The sequence below is a fragment of the Carettochelys insculpta genome, chromosome 2 (genome assembly GCF_033958435.1).
Source record: "Carettochelys insculpta isolate YL-2023 chromosome 2, ASM3395843v1, whole genome shotgun sequence".
Taxonomy (NCBI): domain Eukaryota; kingdom Metazoa; phylum Chordata; order Testudines; family Carettochelyidae; genus Carettochelys; species Carettochelys insculpta.
The window spans coordinates 98960896-98974479 of NC_134138.1; the positions used below are offsets into that span (position 1 = coordinate 98960896).

The 13584-nt window shown below is 42.3% G+C and overlaps 1 protein-coding gene across 2 annotated transcripts; it reads left to right on the forward strand.

Moving 5' to 3' along the window:
* CIDEA (cell death inducing DFFA like effector a) lies at nt 1-13270 on the forward strand. Of its 2 annotated transcripts, none has more exons than XM_074987476.1 (5): nt 1-78; nt 4258-4414; nt 5129-5275; nt 9235-9416; nt 12891-13270. In XM_074987476.1, the coding sequence occupies exons 1-5, from the start codon at nt 41-43 to the stop codon at nt 13009-13011; spliced, it is 645 nt and encodes a 214-aa protein (XP_074843577.1). In that variant the 5' UTR covers nt 1-40; the 3' UTR covers nt 13012-13270. The 2 variants fall into 2 exon arrangements, with proteins under 2 accessions (XP_074843577.1, XP_074843578.1); XM_074987477.1 differs by having other exon boundaries at nt 35-78; nt 4332-4414.
* Nucleotides 13271-13584: the final 314 nt, after the last annotated feature.

Below are 13584 nucleotides of genomic sequence, written 5' to 3' on the forward strand. Positions count from 1 at the left end.
GCAGCCCCGGCTGAGCTGTGGGCACAGGGCGCAGTTGGGTATGGAGAGCGCGCGGGACTATGCTGGTGCCGTGGTGCGGTGAGTGAGCGCGTGTACGCGGTGGAGGCCGGGCGCGGTGCAGAGGCTGGGAGCCTAGCTTCTTTCCCCGCCCGCCCACGCACGTGAGTGCAGGGGAGCAGCCAGCCCCTGGTGTCGCCGAGCAATCCGCTTTGCAGCCGCCCTACCCCCGGGGTGTCCCTCCAGCAGCCCGGTTCCTTTCGAAACCTGTCGATAGCGCCTGCTAGAAAATGCAGATCAGATGGCGTCAGGGATCCTTAGCGCTCTCCCTCTGCTTTAATTAAAATGCTGCAGCGGCCCTACCTTGTACCAATGGCTAACTGCTGGAAAGTCGTGCAACTGAGTTAAAGGGGCTTCTTGCGTCCTTTGGCCCGCTCGTTGTTTTGACGAGACAGACAGAGAGCTGGAATGGGCTGGCTGTACCCTTGTGAAAGGGGATTGCACCATAGCTGCATGTTCCTTGCACTTTAGAGGAAACTTTCTTAGCGTCTCCTTTTATCCATTTTTTAAGAAGATGTGAGTCGACCCCCCCCGCTTAAGGATTCAAACAGCAGGAGTACAGTTAACGTCATTCTTTCTGTACTGCCACTAAATCTCAAATGTGTGAAAACTGAAATAAAATAGCAGTTTGGCACATATCTGTCCATAAGTAAAGCCAAAAAAAAAAAACTCTAAAGACTAGACTAGGCAAAACTCTTAATTGGTTCTGTGTCCTGTAACATCTGAAAGTGCAACTCCAATGGCATCTAGAGTTTGATTCAGTTCTGGGTTCCCTAATGCTTAGTACATACTGATCATTGGAGTCCTATAAAGGATAGTGTCGGAGGGGTAGCTGTGTTAGTCTGGATCTGTAACAGCAACGAAGTGTCCTGTGGCACCTTATAGACTAACAGAAAAGTTTTGAGCATGAGCTTTTGTGAGCACAGAGTCTCTTCATCAGATGTATCTGAAATGAGTCTGTGCTCAGGAAAGCTCATGCTCAAAACTTTTCTGTTAGTCTATAAGGGGCCACAGGACCCTTTGTTGCTCTTATAAAGGATACTGGCAATCAAATTATTTCACTTTTACTAAATACAGGGCAGTAAAACTAGCAAGTGGCACATCTTGTGGAACATCATGTAAACTGAACAGTTAGCTGTCCTATCATGCTGAGAGATTTTAAGACTCCTAGGTTAAGATTGTTAGATTTAAGGTGTGATTTAAAACTTGCTCTCCATTTTTGCATCTGTTATGTCTAAAATTTTGCTATGGTGCATTCTAAAACTTGTGTGCTTCCCATCTTGTACAGTAAGTTAGCTATTTCAGTAATTCTCTCCAAGTTCTGTGAATTAATGCAAATTCAGTAGTCCTTTCAAAGAGAATGTGCTATCTGCCCTTCTAAGTGACTCGCTCCCCTGATGCTAAGGTAAGCCCTTCTAGTCCATTTATTCTGTGCTAAAGGTCACAAGCACTGCAGATGGTGCAATTTATGACTCAAGTATGACACAAGCTGTTGCACCACATCACTTAGACAGTCATGCTTGCATAGTGTCTTAAGCCTTGTAGCCAACAGTGTGCACAGGGTTCACTGTGAAGTACCACCCACTGAAAAGTAGCTAAATTCATGACCCCTAAATATCTCAATGCTAAATTGTTTAGCATTTCATGTGCCAGTTCCTACTTCAAAAGTGAAGAGCTTGTGTGCGTAACACCAAATCCATGGGGATTCATCAGCTTTGAGGATGTTGCCTGTGTAGCTTTGTAGAAAGCGCTTTAATGCACTGAAACTGGCTCCCATCACTAAGAATCCTGTTTGGTCTACCACTTGTTCAACCAGTTTTCAGCTGCTTGAATAGGCAGAGGATTTCAGATTAAGTATTACAATAGTAATCTTGCTATAAATAGATGCAGGGTATCACAGATGGAAATGGTGACTGAGAGTAGTAGAAGGCATGTGCATGAGTCAAAAATGAAGTGCTCACATCACCATAAACCTCATTCTAATGAGACTCTAGGATCTTAATGTAGTCCTATGGCTTTTCCTACACTTCTGCTGGAGGATTTGGGAGCCAAACTTGTGCTGTTTGTCCAAGTGTGTTAGAACACTCAAGAGCTGAGCTAACCTGAGCCTGAACTCTTACTTGGCTGTGAATCCTAACTTGTAGCCCAAAGGCCTATTTTCTGCCTTACGGATCCATACTGTGTGCTTTGACTTTGGTTTTTTCTTATAATTTTTCTGCCTAAACGCTTTGCCTTCCTGGCAAAATAAGACTTGCAAGATCTAGTTCAGATTAGTAGTTAGAAAGTAAACTGCAGCTCTTAAAAAATCAAGCAGCAACTGCTCTACTGGTTTATAGAGTCCTTCTGCTTGAAACTATACAGGATTAGCAAAGCAATTTTGTATCCAAAAGTGGCACATGCTTCCTGTTACCTGAAGTAGCACACAGTTCCTATAAATTAACCTTGATAACTGGCTATGAAACTTAACTGTATAGTATTGGTCCAAATCAGTACTTTTTGAATGGTAGCAATATAGACTAGATCACAAGAGGTCATGAAGTCCAATCCACTGTATTTGTGGCAGAACCAAACACCATCTAGACTGTCCATGTCATTTGTCTAATCTGCTCTTAAATATCCAGTGAGGATTCCACTACCTTCCTAGGCAATGTATTACTTGTAGGCTGTGCAGCGCATTTGTCATTAGGCATAAGATTAAGAGCAAATACCTACAAAGTCTTAACTGTACTAGAATTCTTGGCAAAAATCAGTAACTGGGAAGAGAACCTCTCAGGTCAACCATGACTTGAAGTCATCCCTGGCATGAAATGCCCTCTAGTGTGGCAGGGACACTTAAAATATTTCACTTCATTACCAGTATGGCTTAGTGCCTTATGTTGAATTTACTCCTCTGAGGGTGGTGGGGGGAACCACCCAAAATGCAGTGTTTCAACTGCACATAGGATAAGTACTAATCAAAATAATACTTGAAAGAAGTGAATCTTGAACTAAATGTTGCTGATTCATGAAGAACAAAGCCAGTAAACAGTAAGGAGGTGCTTGCCACTAAACTACACCTCTGACAAAAGCTTATCAGGCACTAGAACCAAAGCATACTTGGTAGAGTCAAAATTAGCGATTTCTGATGTTTTGACTTAGTCCATGCATCCTCCATCAGAGTTAAATGATCTGAGACAAACTGGTTATACCCACTACAGATTGAGCATCTCTCATCCAGCACCCTGAGGACCTGAGCAGTGCTGAATCAGGGAATTTGCTAGACCACAGCAGGTCAATATTGTATAGCAGCATTACCAACACTTCTGTTTACTGGGCTCTTACAAGACACTTTGGGGTCCTTTGCACTAAATTGCACAGAACATAGAAAGCTAGGACTGGTGGCTGGAAAACAACTTCATGGGATTGTGGGGAAACTTGGCCACACTCAGAACTGGATATCTGTCTAATTAAAATAGTGTCTGACCATGGATGTTGCCAGATCAGAGTCCCAGACTAGAGGGTCTACCTGTATATCACATCTAAATTGATCCAAGTAGTGTTTAAAATATTCAGTAATTCCAGTGGCTAAGCTATCTGCAGTATCTAACTTTCTGCATAATTGGCAGACCTTTAAAGCTTAAAGCCAATGCTGCAGAGAAGTAATAACTGGTGTCTTAAAATAGCTACCCCTAGTTAGCTTGCTACTAGCAGAGCTATGTAAGTTCCCTGTGCTTTGAAGTGCATTACTGAGGTAAATACTGCTTCATAGCAGGTGGATGCAGAGGTACTGATGGGACCCACAATGTTAAATGTACTAGAATAAAAGTGGCTTTGCTTAAAGTTCCTTGCTAGATTTCATACAACTATGGGGAGGCAGCCAAATGCAACTTCCCTTAGTTTACTTTAGTGCCATTGTTTATTTTACAGCTAAATTGGGAAGTAGCTGTTCTGAACAACATCCTGTTGAAGTCATTGTCGGAGGGACTGATACTGCTTGATCTCAGGTGGCCTGGCCAAGTTGGCCTCACAGTTCTGAAACTGAACCATGTTCTTTCCCAGTAGAAAACAATACTATGCCTTTATGGAAACAACTTGGATCTTTCAACTTAGAAATTGGTCTGGCCCCAACTGACCTGTAAATGCCATATGCACACTATATGGGAAATGCATAAATTGAAATGAGTAATCTGTGTGTTACTTCTAACTAAATTTGTTTTTTAGATCTCTGGTATCTGTAGGAGCCTCTGTAGGATCAGTGACAAGACAAACCCTGTTTCCTCCCCTCTTGCCTGCAGCCCGACCCTTCCGTGTATCAAATCATGACCGCAGCAGCCGCAAAGGACTTGTTGCTAGCAGTCTGCAGGAACTTATTAACAAGGTATATCAAACACTTATTTGAGACTTAACACTACCTGTCAGTAAGGACATAATACTTCTGGACTTAACTCTGCATACGTGTGGACCTCACTTCAGCCTGGCCTAAGTCCAATGTCTGAAATGTAGGCTTTTTTAGAATTCAGAGCCTCAAATTTGGTCCCTTAATTTTTAAGGGAGTAACTTGAATCTGGTAGTAGGATGTTTAGGGTAAAATTCAGGTTGCAACTTCATTGAAACATATCATAGCCTTCTAACAAATTGGAAATAAGTCTCCAAAACTGAAGTAATGGAGTTTTGATTTAAAAAAAATCCCCTAAACTGCTTGTGGTGCTATATTTCATGCCCTGTAGTGGGATTCCTTTTAAAATTAACACTGCACTTAACCACAGGGTCAAAGCCTGTTTGTTATCCTGAGATCCAGATAATGTGAAAGTACAAAGATCTCCCAGAGTAACTTGCTTTGGTGCTGGAGGGAGGAAAACTACTGATCTATAGATCACAGGACTGTGTAGTAGCATATTAAATTCTACAACTCTTCCATGGTTTGGAAGTTGCAGCAGATTTGTATGGGTAAAACAGGCAAATGAGATCTTCATTTGGCATTGGATTATTCTGCAAATGAGCAACAGGTTGCTGGCCTTAAATCTTAACTAAACAGAGGGTATTAACATAAGCAGATTGATCTAATGCAGAATGCTATCTATTTTTATTGTAGGCCCTTGATGCCTTGATGATTACTGCTGGAGTGATTACTCTAGTTTTGGAGGAAGATGGCACGGTTGTGGATACTGAAGAGTTCTTTCAATCTTTGGGAGATAATACACAGTTCATGATCCTAGAAAAAGGACAGACATGGAAACAAGTATGTGTTAAATGGCTTTTTGTAACCTCCCATGATCATCACCTGGCTTACAGAAAATTGTGTGGCTGCTGGCAGTGGGGGGAGGAATGGGAGAAACCCAACTTTCTTTAAAGGCATTCTCAGAAAGGGCAAGCTACGACCTATGCTAAAAATGCAAAGTCTTTCTGGAGAGCTAGAGAAGGAGTTCTTCTGTCTGGTCAGCTGATGGCCAGAACCCCTAGCATATATTGGAATTAAACACAGCCATATAAAAGGACAAACGTGGTGGGTTTTTTTTTGCGCTCCAGTCTCTCAAAATGTAGAAATCTAACTTTGTGGTTAGTTCCTTTCTCTCAAGACAAACTTTAGCATAAAATAGGCTTCTGAGGAAAAGCCTAAAGAACAGAATGACAGGTGATGTTGAAGCAAAAAAGCTTTATGCATAATCTGAAATGAAGTATAAAACTGCATGTTATACTCTGGAGGTTACTAATTTTAAACAATTTTTGCATTATTCCACTTGTAGAATCTTAAAGGGCTAAAGCGTGCTATCAAAACATAATTATGAAACTAGAAAACAGTCTAGATCTTTTTTGTGGCATAAGAGCATTTAAAGAATGAATTGCCAAGGGAGGTGGTAGAATCTCCATCACTGGAGCTATTTAAGAAGAGGTTAGATAGATGGCTTTCAGGGATGGCCTAGAAAATGCTTGGTCCTGCCATGAGGGCAGGGGGCTGGACTCGATGGCCTCTCAAGGTCCCTTCCAGTCCTACTCTTCTATGATTCTATGAAAGATGAATGTGGATGGGATTACATACTAATCAGGCTTTTATTTCAGAACACTCCTTCCCTTGTATCTGAAGGCCCTCAGTTTTCAGCCCATGTGAAAACCACTCCAGATCAGTAATGCAATTAGCTCGTCAGTTAAGTGAGAACTGCCTCCCTAGAGAACTGCATCCTTGGAAAAAACAATCTTGTGCTTCTCAAGTCAGATTAGCCATACAGTTGTCTTCTGAGAATGCCCATGGATGACAGGCCTTAAGCCTAGTCTATCAAAATCAATCCCAGATATAAAATTCTAGCCACAACACTTGCATAGCTAGAATCAACACATTGGGATTGACTTTCTTCTCTGGTGTAGACCAGGGATCTTCAGGCTTGTGCCAATGTCCTTAATCTGTGTATCAGTCTGGAGCACCAGGGTTGGTGGCTGAGCCCAAAGTGTTTCTCCACATTTCCACGCACATGGCAGAAGTCTATCCTCTGAAGATCATGGTGTGCCAACATCCCCCCCACCCCCCATAAGCAGAGGTACCCTTAGGGTGCATCTGTACTTAGAGAAGACTGACCCTGACCTGATTGATTTGGTGTGCCTAGGGGAAATGTGCAAAATTGAATTACCAGGGCTTGACAGTCAACCCTTGTACTCGTCCTTGAGGACTAAGGGAGGTTGACCAAAAAAGTCTCCCAGTGACCTCCCTCTGTGGGTAGCCTGATATACAATTGCATAGCTGGAATCGAGATACGTATTGGCCATCTTAGATATGTAATTCCAGTTATAACTTTCAGATCTAATGTAGCCCTGCCCATAAGCTATAACCTTTTAGATTAGGCCCTGGGTTGCAGGTGCCTGTGTAATAACCATGATTGCCTCAGTAAGCCTGGTTTGCAAGCACAGCTCCCAAGGAGCAGAACTGCAGGCACTAGGCAGTAGCCCCGAGTGGTCAGATGACTTAGTGTCCTGATTAAGTGAACATCCCACAGGCCACTTCAAAATTCTTATTTTAGGCTATGCAGGTTTATCTACCTAGAACTTAACATCCCATTCATGTTGGACAAGTTCGGTCTGCCTGGCTAACTTCCTTAGACACTGACTTGCCTTTTCTGCAAAGTGGGACTTGCTTCTCTGTCTCTTTGATCTTAGCCTTTCTCAGTCAGATGGTCCCTTAAGTTACATCTGTGCTGTTACTGAACTATTCTAGAAGTGTTATCCAAAGAATCTGGCCTGTGTCTATTGTGGTGCCTACTTAGTTCCCTCCAAGAACACTTTTTGACTCTTGCATAGTCAAACTAGCCTTACAGTAATTGAACAAGCATGTTGTGAATAAACTGAGAAGCCCCACATTTCTAGAAAAGAAACTTGTGAATTGGAGAGTCCTGAGGACAGCAATTTAAATTTTACATAACCTGACCTCGGTAAAAGTTTAAACTGGATATATTTTAGCCTTGAGGAAAAGCCCAAAGAGGAACCAGACTAATGTGTTTGAAGACTAAGCATTCTTTATAAAAAGGAGGGGAATCTTTTTTCCTTCCTGTGCCTATTGAAGGTGGGGCAAGAACTTGGCCTAAAGTAAAGGAAATCTAAGTTAGAAATGGGAAAACACTGTCAAACCCAGGGTAACTTAAGTTCAGGAATAGACTTCCAAGGGAGGTTGTGGTACCCTCATCAAGAGAGGCTTCTATGGAGAGCTTGGGTAAGCTTGTCAAGAAGGGTTTGGTTTGTGGTTCTTCCTCTGGCACATTGGGCGGGACTTGAGTTTGATGTCTGTTCTAGCCCTTATGTAATTCTGACTCCATGGTGATTTCTGATTTATCAGAAATCACTAAAATGAGGAGTGTGGCTCAGCCATACTTCATCTTGGCAGCACCTTCAATTTAAAAATCTGCTAGCTAATAAGCCTGCTGCAAGAGTACTTCTAAAACATAGTTCCATGTGTCTTTGTAATTCATGCTTGTGAAAGGGAGACTAACACTCCACAGTAAATGCTCAGGGTTTAAGCAAAAACCAATGAAGAGCACAGGTAGCTGTTTAGTATATCTTCACAACAAGAAATTCAGAACTTCCAGATCTGAAGTGGGTCTGTCCCACGAAAGGTAAAATCACTTTTAGTCTTGAAAGTGCTACAGGACTTTCATATCTGAATGAAGAGCAGTCTAACCAGGAATCTTGTCCTTGCTACTGTTTATGTAACTTGGCCTTTCTTGAATGTTTACTAGATTAAAATAGCAAAGCTTCTCTAGGGAGCCTTTTGAAAACAACCAACAGTGATAAGTGATATACAAAACATTCCACAAGCACTAATTGTAAGATATAGGGGATGTCCACTAGGGGTGTCCCATTAACCTGCTGCAGACCCTTCTCAGTGGCAAGGGTAGGGGAAAGTACATGAGTATCTTTTCATAACCTGTCTGGTAGACTCCCTATGAGGAGATCAGCATTTAGCAGTTGAAGGGGGCTTGCTTCTGAACCACTATTCCTGTTTTTCACCTTTGTTTGCTTAAATGCAACTTACTCCTGTTCTGTCTATTCTAAGAACCATCCTTCTGATTCCTTACAGTGACTTTACTAGGCTGGTGGGGAGGTCCACTTCAAATCATAGTCATAAGCACTGAGTCCTCAAACCAGCCACCCAATTCCCAGGTGCCATGCAGCTGCAACAAACATTGGGTGTCTGGACTCATAACTACTTCAAGATATTACTAATCCGTTTGTTGCAGCAGTCCACTTAAAGCAATCTCTCTTCAGCTACTGGTGGTTCATGTCAAAACTGGTGTCATTGTGCCAATACAGCTGGCTTGCTAAATAACTGGAACATGTCACTAGTGTTGTAATCCTGCTGGAATTTGGCTCTGTTAGTTTAAGGATTCTCATGTCATCTTAGAGCAAGCATCTGACTAACAAAAAGCAATATTTCACACATAAAACGACATCTTGAAGGGAGTATCATTAATATGTAAAGGATTAGCTATGTTAATCTTCTAACAGGCCTAATAGGCTTTAAATGAAGTAACCATCAAAGCTGCAAGTTTGTGGCAAATACCTTGTAACAACTTGAATTCCTGTGCCACACCATTGTAAGGTGGAATAATGCTTGATGCCTTTAAAGCATACCTATGTTATCTAGTATTACTAAGGGGTGTGTTCTGTGCTGTTGACTCTACTGGATATAGTATAAAACTAAATGTCTCTTTAAATTAGGGAGAAAACTATATCACCACTGTAAAGCAAACTAAGAAAATGGGGGTAGCCAACATTACCCTGGACTTGTACAAGCTGAATCCAAAGGACTTTATTGGATGTCTAAATATTAAAGCTACTTTCTATGAAATCTACTCTGTATCATATGACATCAAATGCATGGGAGCAAAGACTGTGCTACGGTAAGTATGCATCCCTATTTAATCAGTTGGACTAAAGTAGATGTAAACCAAAATCTCAAACAAGAGCTTTAAATGAGTCAGCAATGAGGATGCTACCTGGTTACTCATGTTAGCATTAACGAGTAGAGAAGTAGTTCTGTTTCCTGTCTACAACACTCTGCTATAGCATTCTTACTTTATCATATGACTTCTGATGTACCTAAAATCTAAGGTGGTGTGTCAAATTAAAAGAACCCTCTGAGTAAGAACTTCCACTTTGTAACAAGCAAAACCAGTCCATGGTTGCTGAAGGCTGACTTGCTAAACAAATGCCTCTGTTCTGTTTGGAGGGAAACTGACATGTACACAGAATATTATGTAAATGATATGTTGGAAAGGGTGACAGACTCCCTCATGTGAAGTCAATTACTTCAGTCCTTCAGTGAACTGCAGTAAACCTTTAGGCCATCTCTACACTACCCCAAAACTTCAAAATCGCAATTTCAAAGATTACTAATGAAGTGCTAGAATACATATTCAGTGCCTCATTAGTATGTGTGTGGCCACAGCACCTTGAAATTGCTGCAGCTTGCTGCCACCCAGCTCATCCAGATGGGGGGTCCTTTTTTGAAAGGACCCTGGGAACTTCGAAATCCCCTTATTCCTATCACTGATACTGGCATGGCCATTTTGAAATTTTGGGCTAGTGTAGACCTAGCCTTAGGCTTTTCCCACTCTCTGCGTAATGGGATCAGTTGCTATCCCTGTCAGAAGGGGAGATTATAAAGGCACAGGGTACAAAGTACTTTATTTTTAGGTGGCTTGTTTTCAATCAGAACAGGATTGAAATGTGTTTTGGTTCCCAGATGAACTGCATCTTCCTGATAGAGCAATTTGGGTTAAGTGTATCCCTTCAAATAATGAAATTCAGAAATTGTTGAATACTGTGACTTCCTGGTCGAAGATGAGAGCAAATTCTCTCCAGAGTAGGCAAAATGTAGGTCTGTTCACAAACACGATCACTTGAGTGAGGACTCAGATGAGAGTTCCAAAACCCTAAATTGCAAAAACCACATGTCGTCTGAAAGTTCTGACCCCTCCAACTGTAACTTGAGACTCAAGAGACTGGCACAGAGGCTGTTTCAGGGGTCAGCAGCTTGCAGTGCTGGAGCTATGTAGGGCTCTTGAAGGAGTCACTTGCAGCTCAGGACAGTGCCACTGACTCCTCTGCAGCTCCCTGTCCTGCTGTGCTGAAAGAATTCAGTTGGGTTTAAATGGCAGGCAGGGTGGTGGGAGGGATCCAGCTGTTAGAATGAACTAAATTCAGTTTTTCAGCAGTGGCAGGGCAGGGAACCACAAAGCTCCTTGCTCACCCTGCTGCAAGTGGAGGTGGCTCAGCTCACCCCTGCCAGTGGGACACCTCCATGACAGCCTTCTGCTGAGTGCATGTGGCCACCTGGGGTAGGCTCCCCAGCCAGCACCACAAGAGTCTTGGGGGCTGAAAGGGGTTAAGCCTGGGCACTGAGGCATGGAGAGTTGATGCAAACATAGCTCCTTCCTTCTTTAGAGCCTATACCCAGGCACAGGGTGGTTCTGTCCTCATTTGCACTCCAGTCCAGGGATGGAAGTAAACTAAACTTCCCTAACTGGCACAAATCATTGTGCACTGTTCTTAAAACAGGTTACAAAAAGCATGGTTTGACATTAAGGACTGTCTTGTATTTGCATGCATTGCAGCTCTTCAAGTATTTTGTAACAGAATATGAAGAAGTCTCCTGCTATTTTGGTTGCAGACCCCCTGGTTTAGCCCTTAATGTTTTGGCTTCTCATTCTTGGATTAAGAGAGCACACAGCTAGGCATAGCTGGCATATACCCTTACCCATCCAGCCCCAGTGAAATCAGTGCTTGGCAACTGAGTGCAGAACTTCTGCATAACAAAACTAACTCTCTGCTTGTGACACAAACTAATATGCCACAATGTTTTAATACCCATAATAGTTATGGGTTTGAGCTCTAAGGGAATTTCCATTGTGAGGGGAATTTTAAGTGACAGTTCCTCCAGACTTACACCAGCATGCTGCAGCTGCTGAAGATCTTCCACAGGAAATGGAAAATGCATCAGAGAATCAGCTGAGGTACTGTATCTGAGCTTCTGCTACAAGCATAGTTGTAAAAAGACTGTTCTAAGGCCAGTACAAGTAAGCTCTTTCTGCTGAGAGGTAGCTGGAAGAAAAATGAAGTAAGAACCTATCCCAATTGTCTGCAAACTACACTGGAATCTCAAAATAGTACCTTGAAAAGTGTGATCTACTGACTCTAGAGTCTTGTATGCTAAATTCAGAGTAATTTGGGAGAAATGCTCATTTGTCAGGCAGGTAACCCCCTGCATGCTATCAAACTTGGTGGATTTTCTGTTGTCAGATCAAATCAAATGTCTAAACCAACATCTCCACAACTAAAAATGCCATTTGTACAAACAGCCAGTTGTCATATTGCAGCTGTTGTAAGACTCAACTGCATGGAGGCCTAAGAAGGCTGCACCTGGTTCCATAAATTCATCTGGCCAGCCCTAGCTGGCTAATTAAGAACAAACTGTAGCTATGGCAAACAGGTGCCTTACATATCAATTTGTTTAAAGCACTGCCAAGTTCCTGAGATTTTTATTCAACTTCTGTGCAGTGAACTGCTGACTACAAAAAAAATCTAATTCTCAGAACAATGGGTTTCAGGGGCAGTCAGGGTTGTAAACAGACAATCTGCTCAGAGCTTAACTCACTGCAATTCCTGGTCTGAGGGCCTAGTTTTCTCACTCTTAGCAGTGAATGGAGTGGAATATTCTTGAGCGGTGTGAACTCCTCCCACCCCTGCAATCCCTCCCTAAGAGTTCAGCTTTGTTCTCTGTGCCCTTAACTTGTGCCAAAATGTGTGGGTCTTGAATGTACTTTAGTGCTCATGGTTTCCCTAATTTATAGATCTTGTATTAATGTCAGGCTGGCTGTAAGACAGTTTCAAACTGGTCATTCACTCTGGAATGTAAGCAATGATCATGAACTGAGGATAAACTAAGACTTTCAGCTCACAAATATCACATGTACATGTAAATTCACTGCAGTCAAACAATCCCATGCTCCTTCCTGCTTCAGAGCCTATCCTCCTTGGAGCCAGGAAACTAACTAGGGCTGCTGCTGCCCTGCTCAGGTTCCAGCTTCTGCAAGCCTGGGGGGCGGGGGGGGTGTGCCAGGCTGCAAGTGATGCATATCTTGAGGGTTTACTGTATAACCAAAACTTCATAAGGGCTGAACTCTATTTGCAAACAGCTTACTCATCAGTCAGGGGCATTGCTTATGTGTAGCAGCAGCAGATCCAGACCATGGTGTAAATGCTGCTGTGTGTTGGATTGAGGGGTGTTAGGCTGTCACACTTAAGATGGCTGCACCTTGTTTTCAGCATCAGACTTCATTTTAGAAATGACATCTGTTTTGTTTCTCTTCTAGGCGAGTGCTACGGTTATTGTCCCACTTGGCCCAAATAACTGGGCAGTTTCTTCTTTGTAGTGGATCTTACGTGCTGCAGCTAACAGGGGAATGTGAGGAAGATGGCATGTATACCAACTGAAGGCGTTAGTTATAAATATTCTCACTTCTGTCCAGTGGCACATTTTTTCCACACCAAACAGTCTGTTCTAAAGTGTTACTTAAGGCTAATGATCTTAAGTTATAGTGGATGAGTCTACATGAAAGTGAACAGAACACAAATCTGACTTTTGTCCTTGGTGTACCTGCAGATCTTTTACTTGTAAGATAATGATGTGACAATTGTAAATATGATCGGAGTCTTTAGTCTTTTTAATGCAATGAATGGGAAGAGGTCTGAAGTCTGGACACTAAGTTCCCCCTGCACAGAGATCCAAAATGAAGACAAGGCATACATGGAAGCATGAACTCATCCTAAGTAGCCTCACCTGCCTGAATTAAGACTTAACTGTTGTAAAAGTAAACAACCATGTTGCACCTTCTGAATGGATTCTGTGACTAAGTTCCTCCTTAGTACTAGTCATATTGGTGTTCACCCTTGATACTGATTCATGGTTGAATTGTACACTTTCCTTTATCACTGTAAATAAACAAGCTGTTTATGTTCAGTACTACAGGGTCTGGTGCAGTAAGCTCTTTAGTTTAAGCAGAACTT

What these genes read in the sequence shown, in the direction of transcription:
- CIDEA (XM_074987476.1), top strand. Translation starts at nt 41, where the DNA reads ATGGAGAGCGCGCGGGACTATGCTGGTGCCGTGGTGCG. An exon ending in AAGGACAGACATGGAAACAA is followed by an intron (nt 5,276 to 9,234) that starts GTATGTGTTAAA and finishes TCTTTAAATTAG; the next exon opens with GGAGAAAACTATATCACCAC. An exon ending in GGAGCAAAGACTGTGCTACG is followed by an intron (nt 9,417 to 12,890) that starts GTAAGTATGCAT and finishes TTTCTCTTCTAG; the next exon opens with GCGAGTGCTACGGTTATTGT.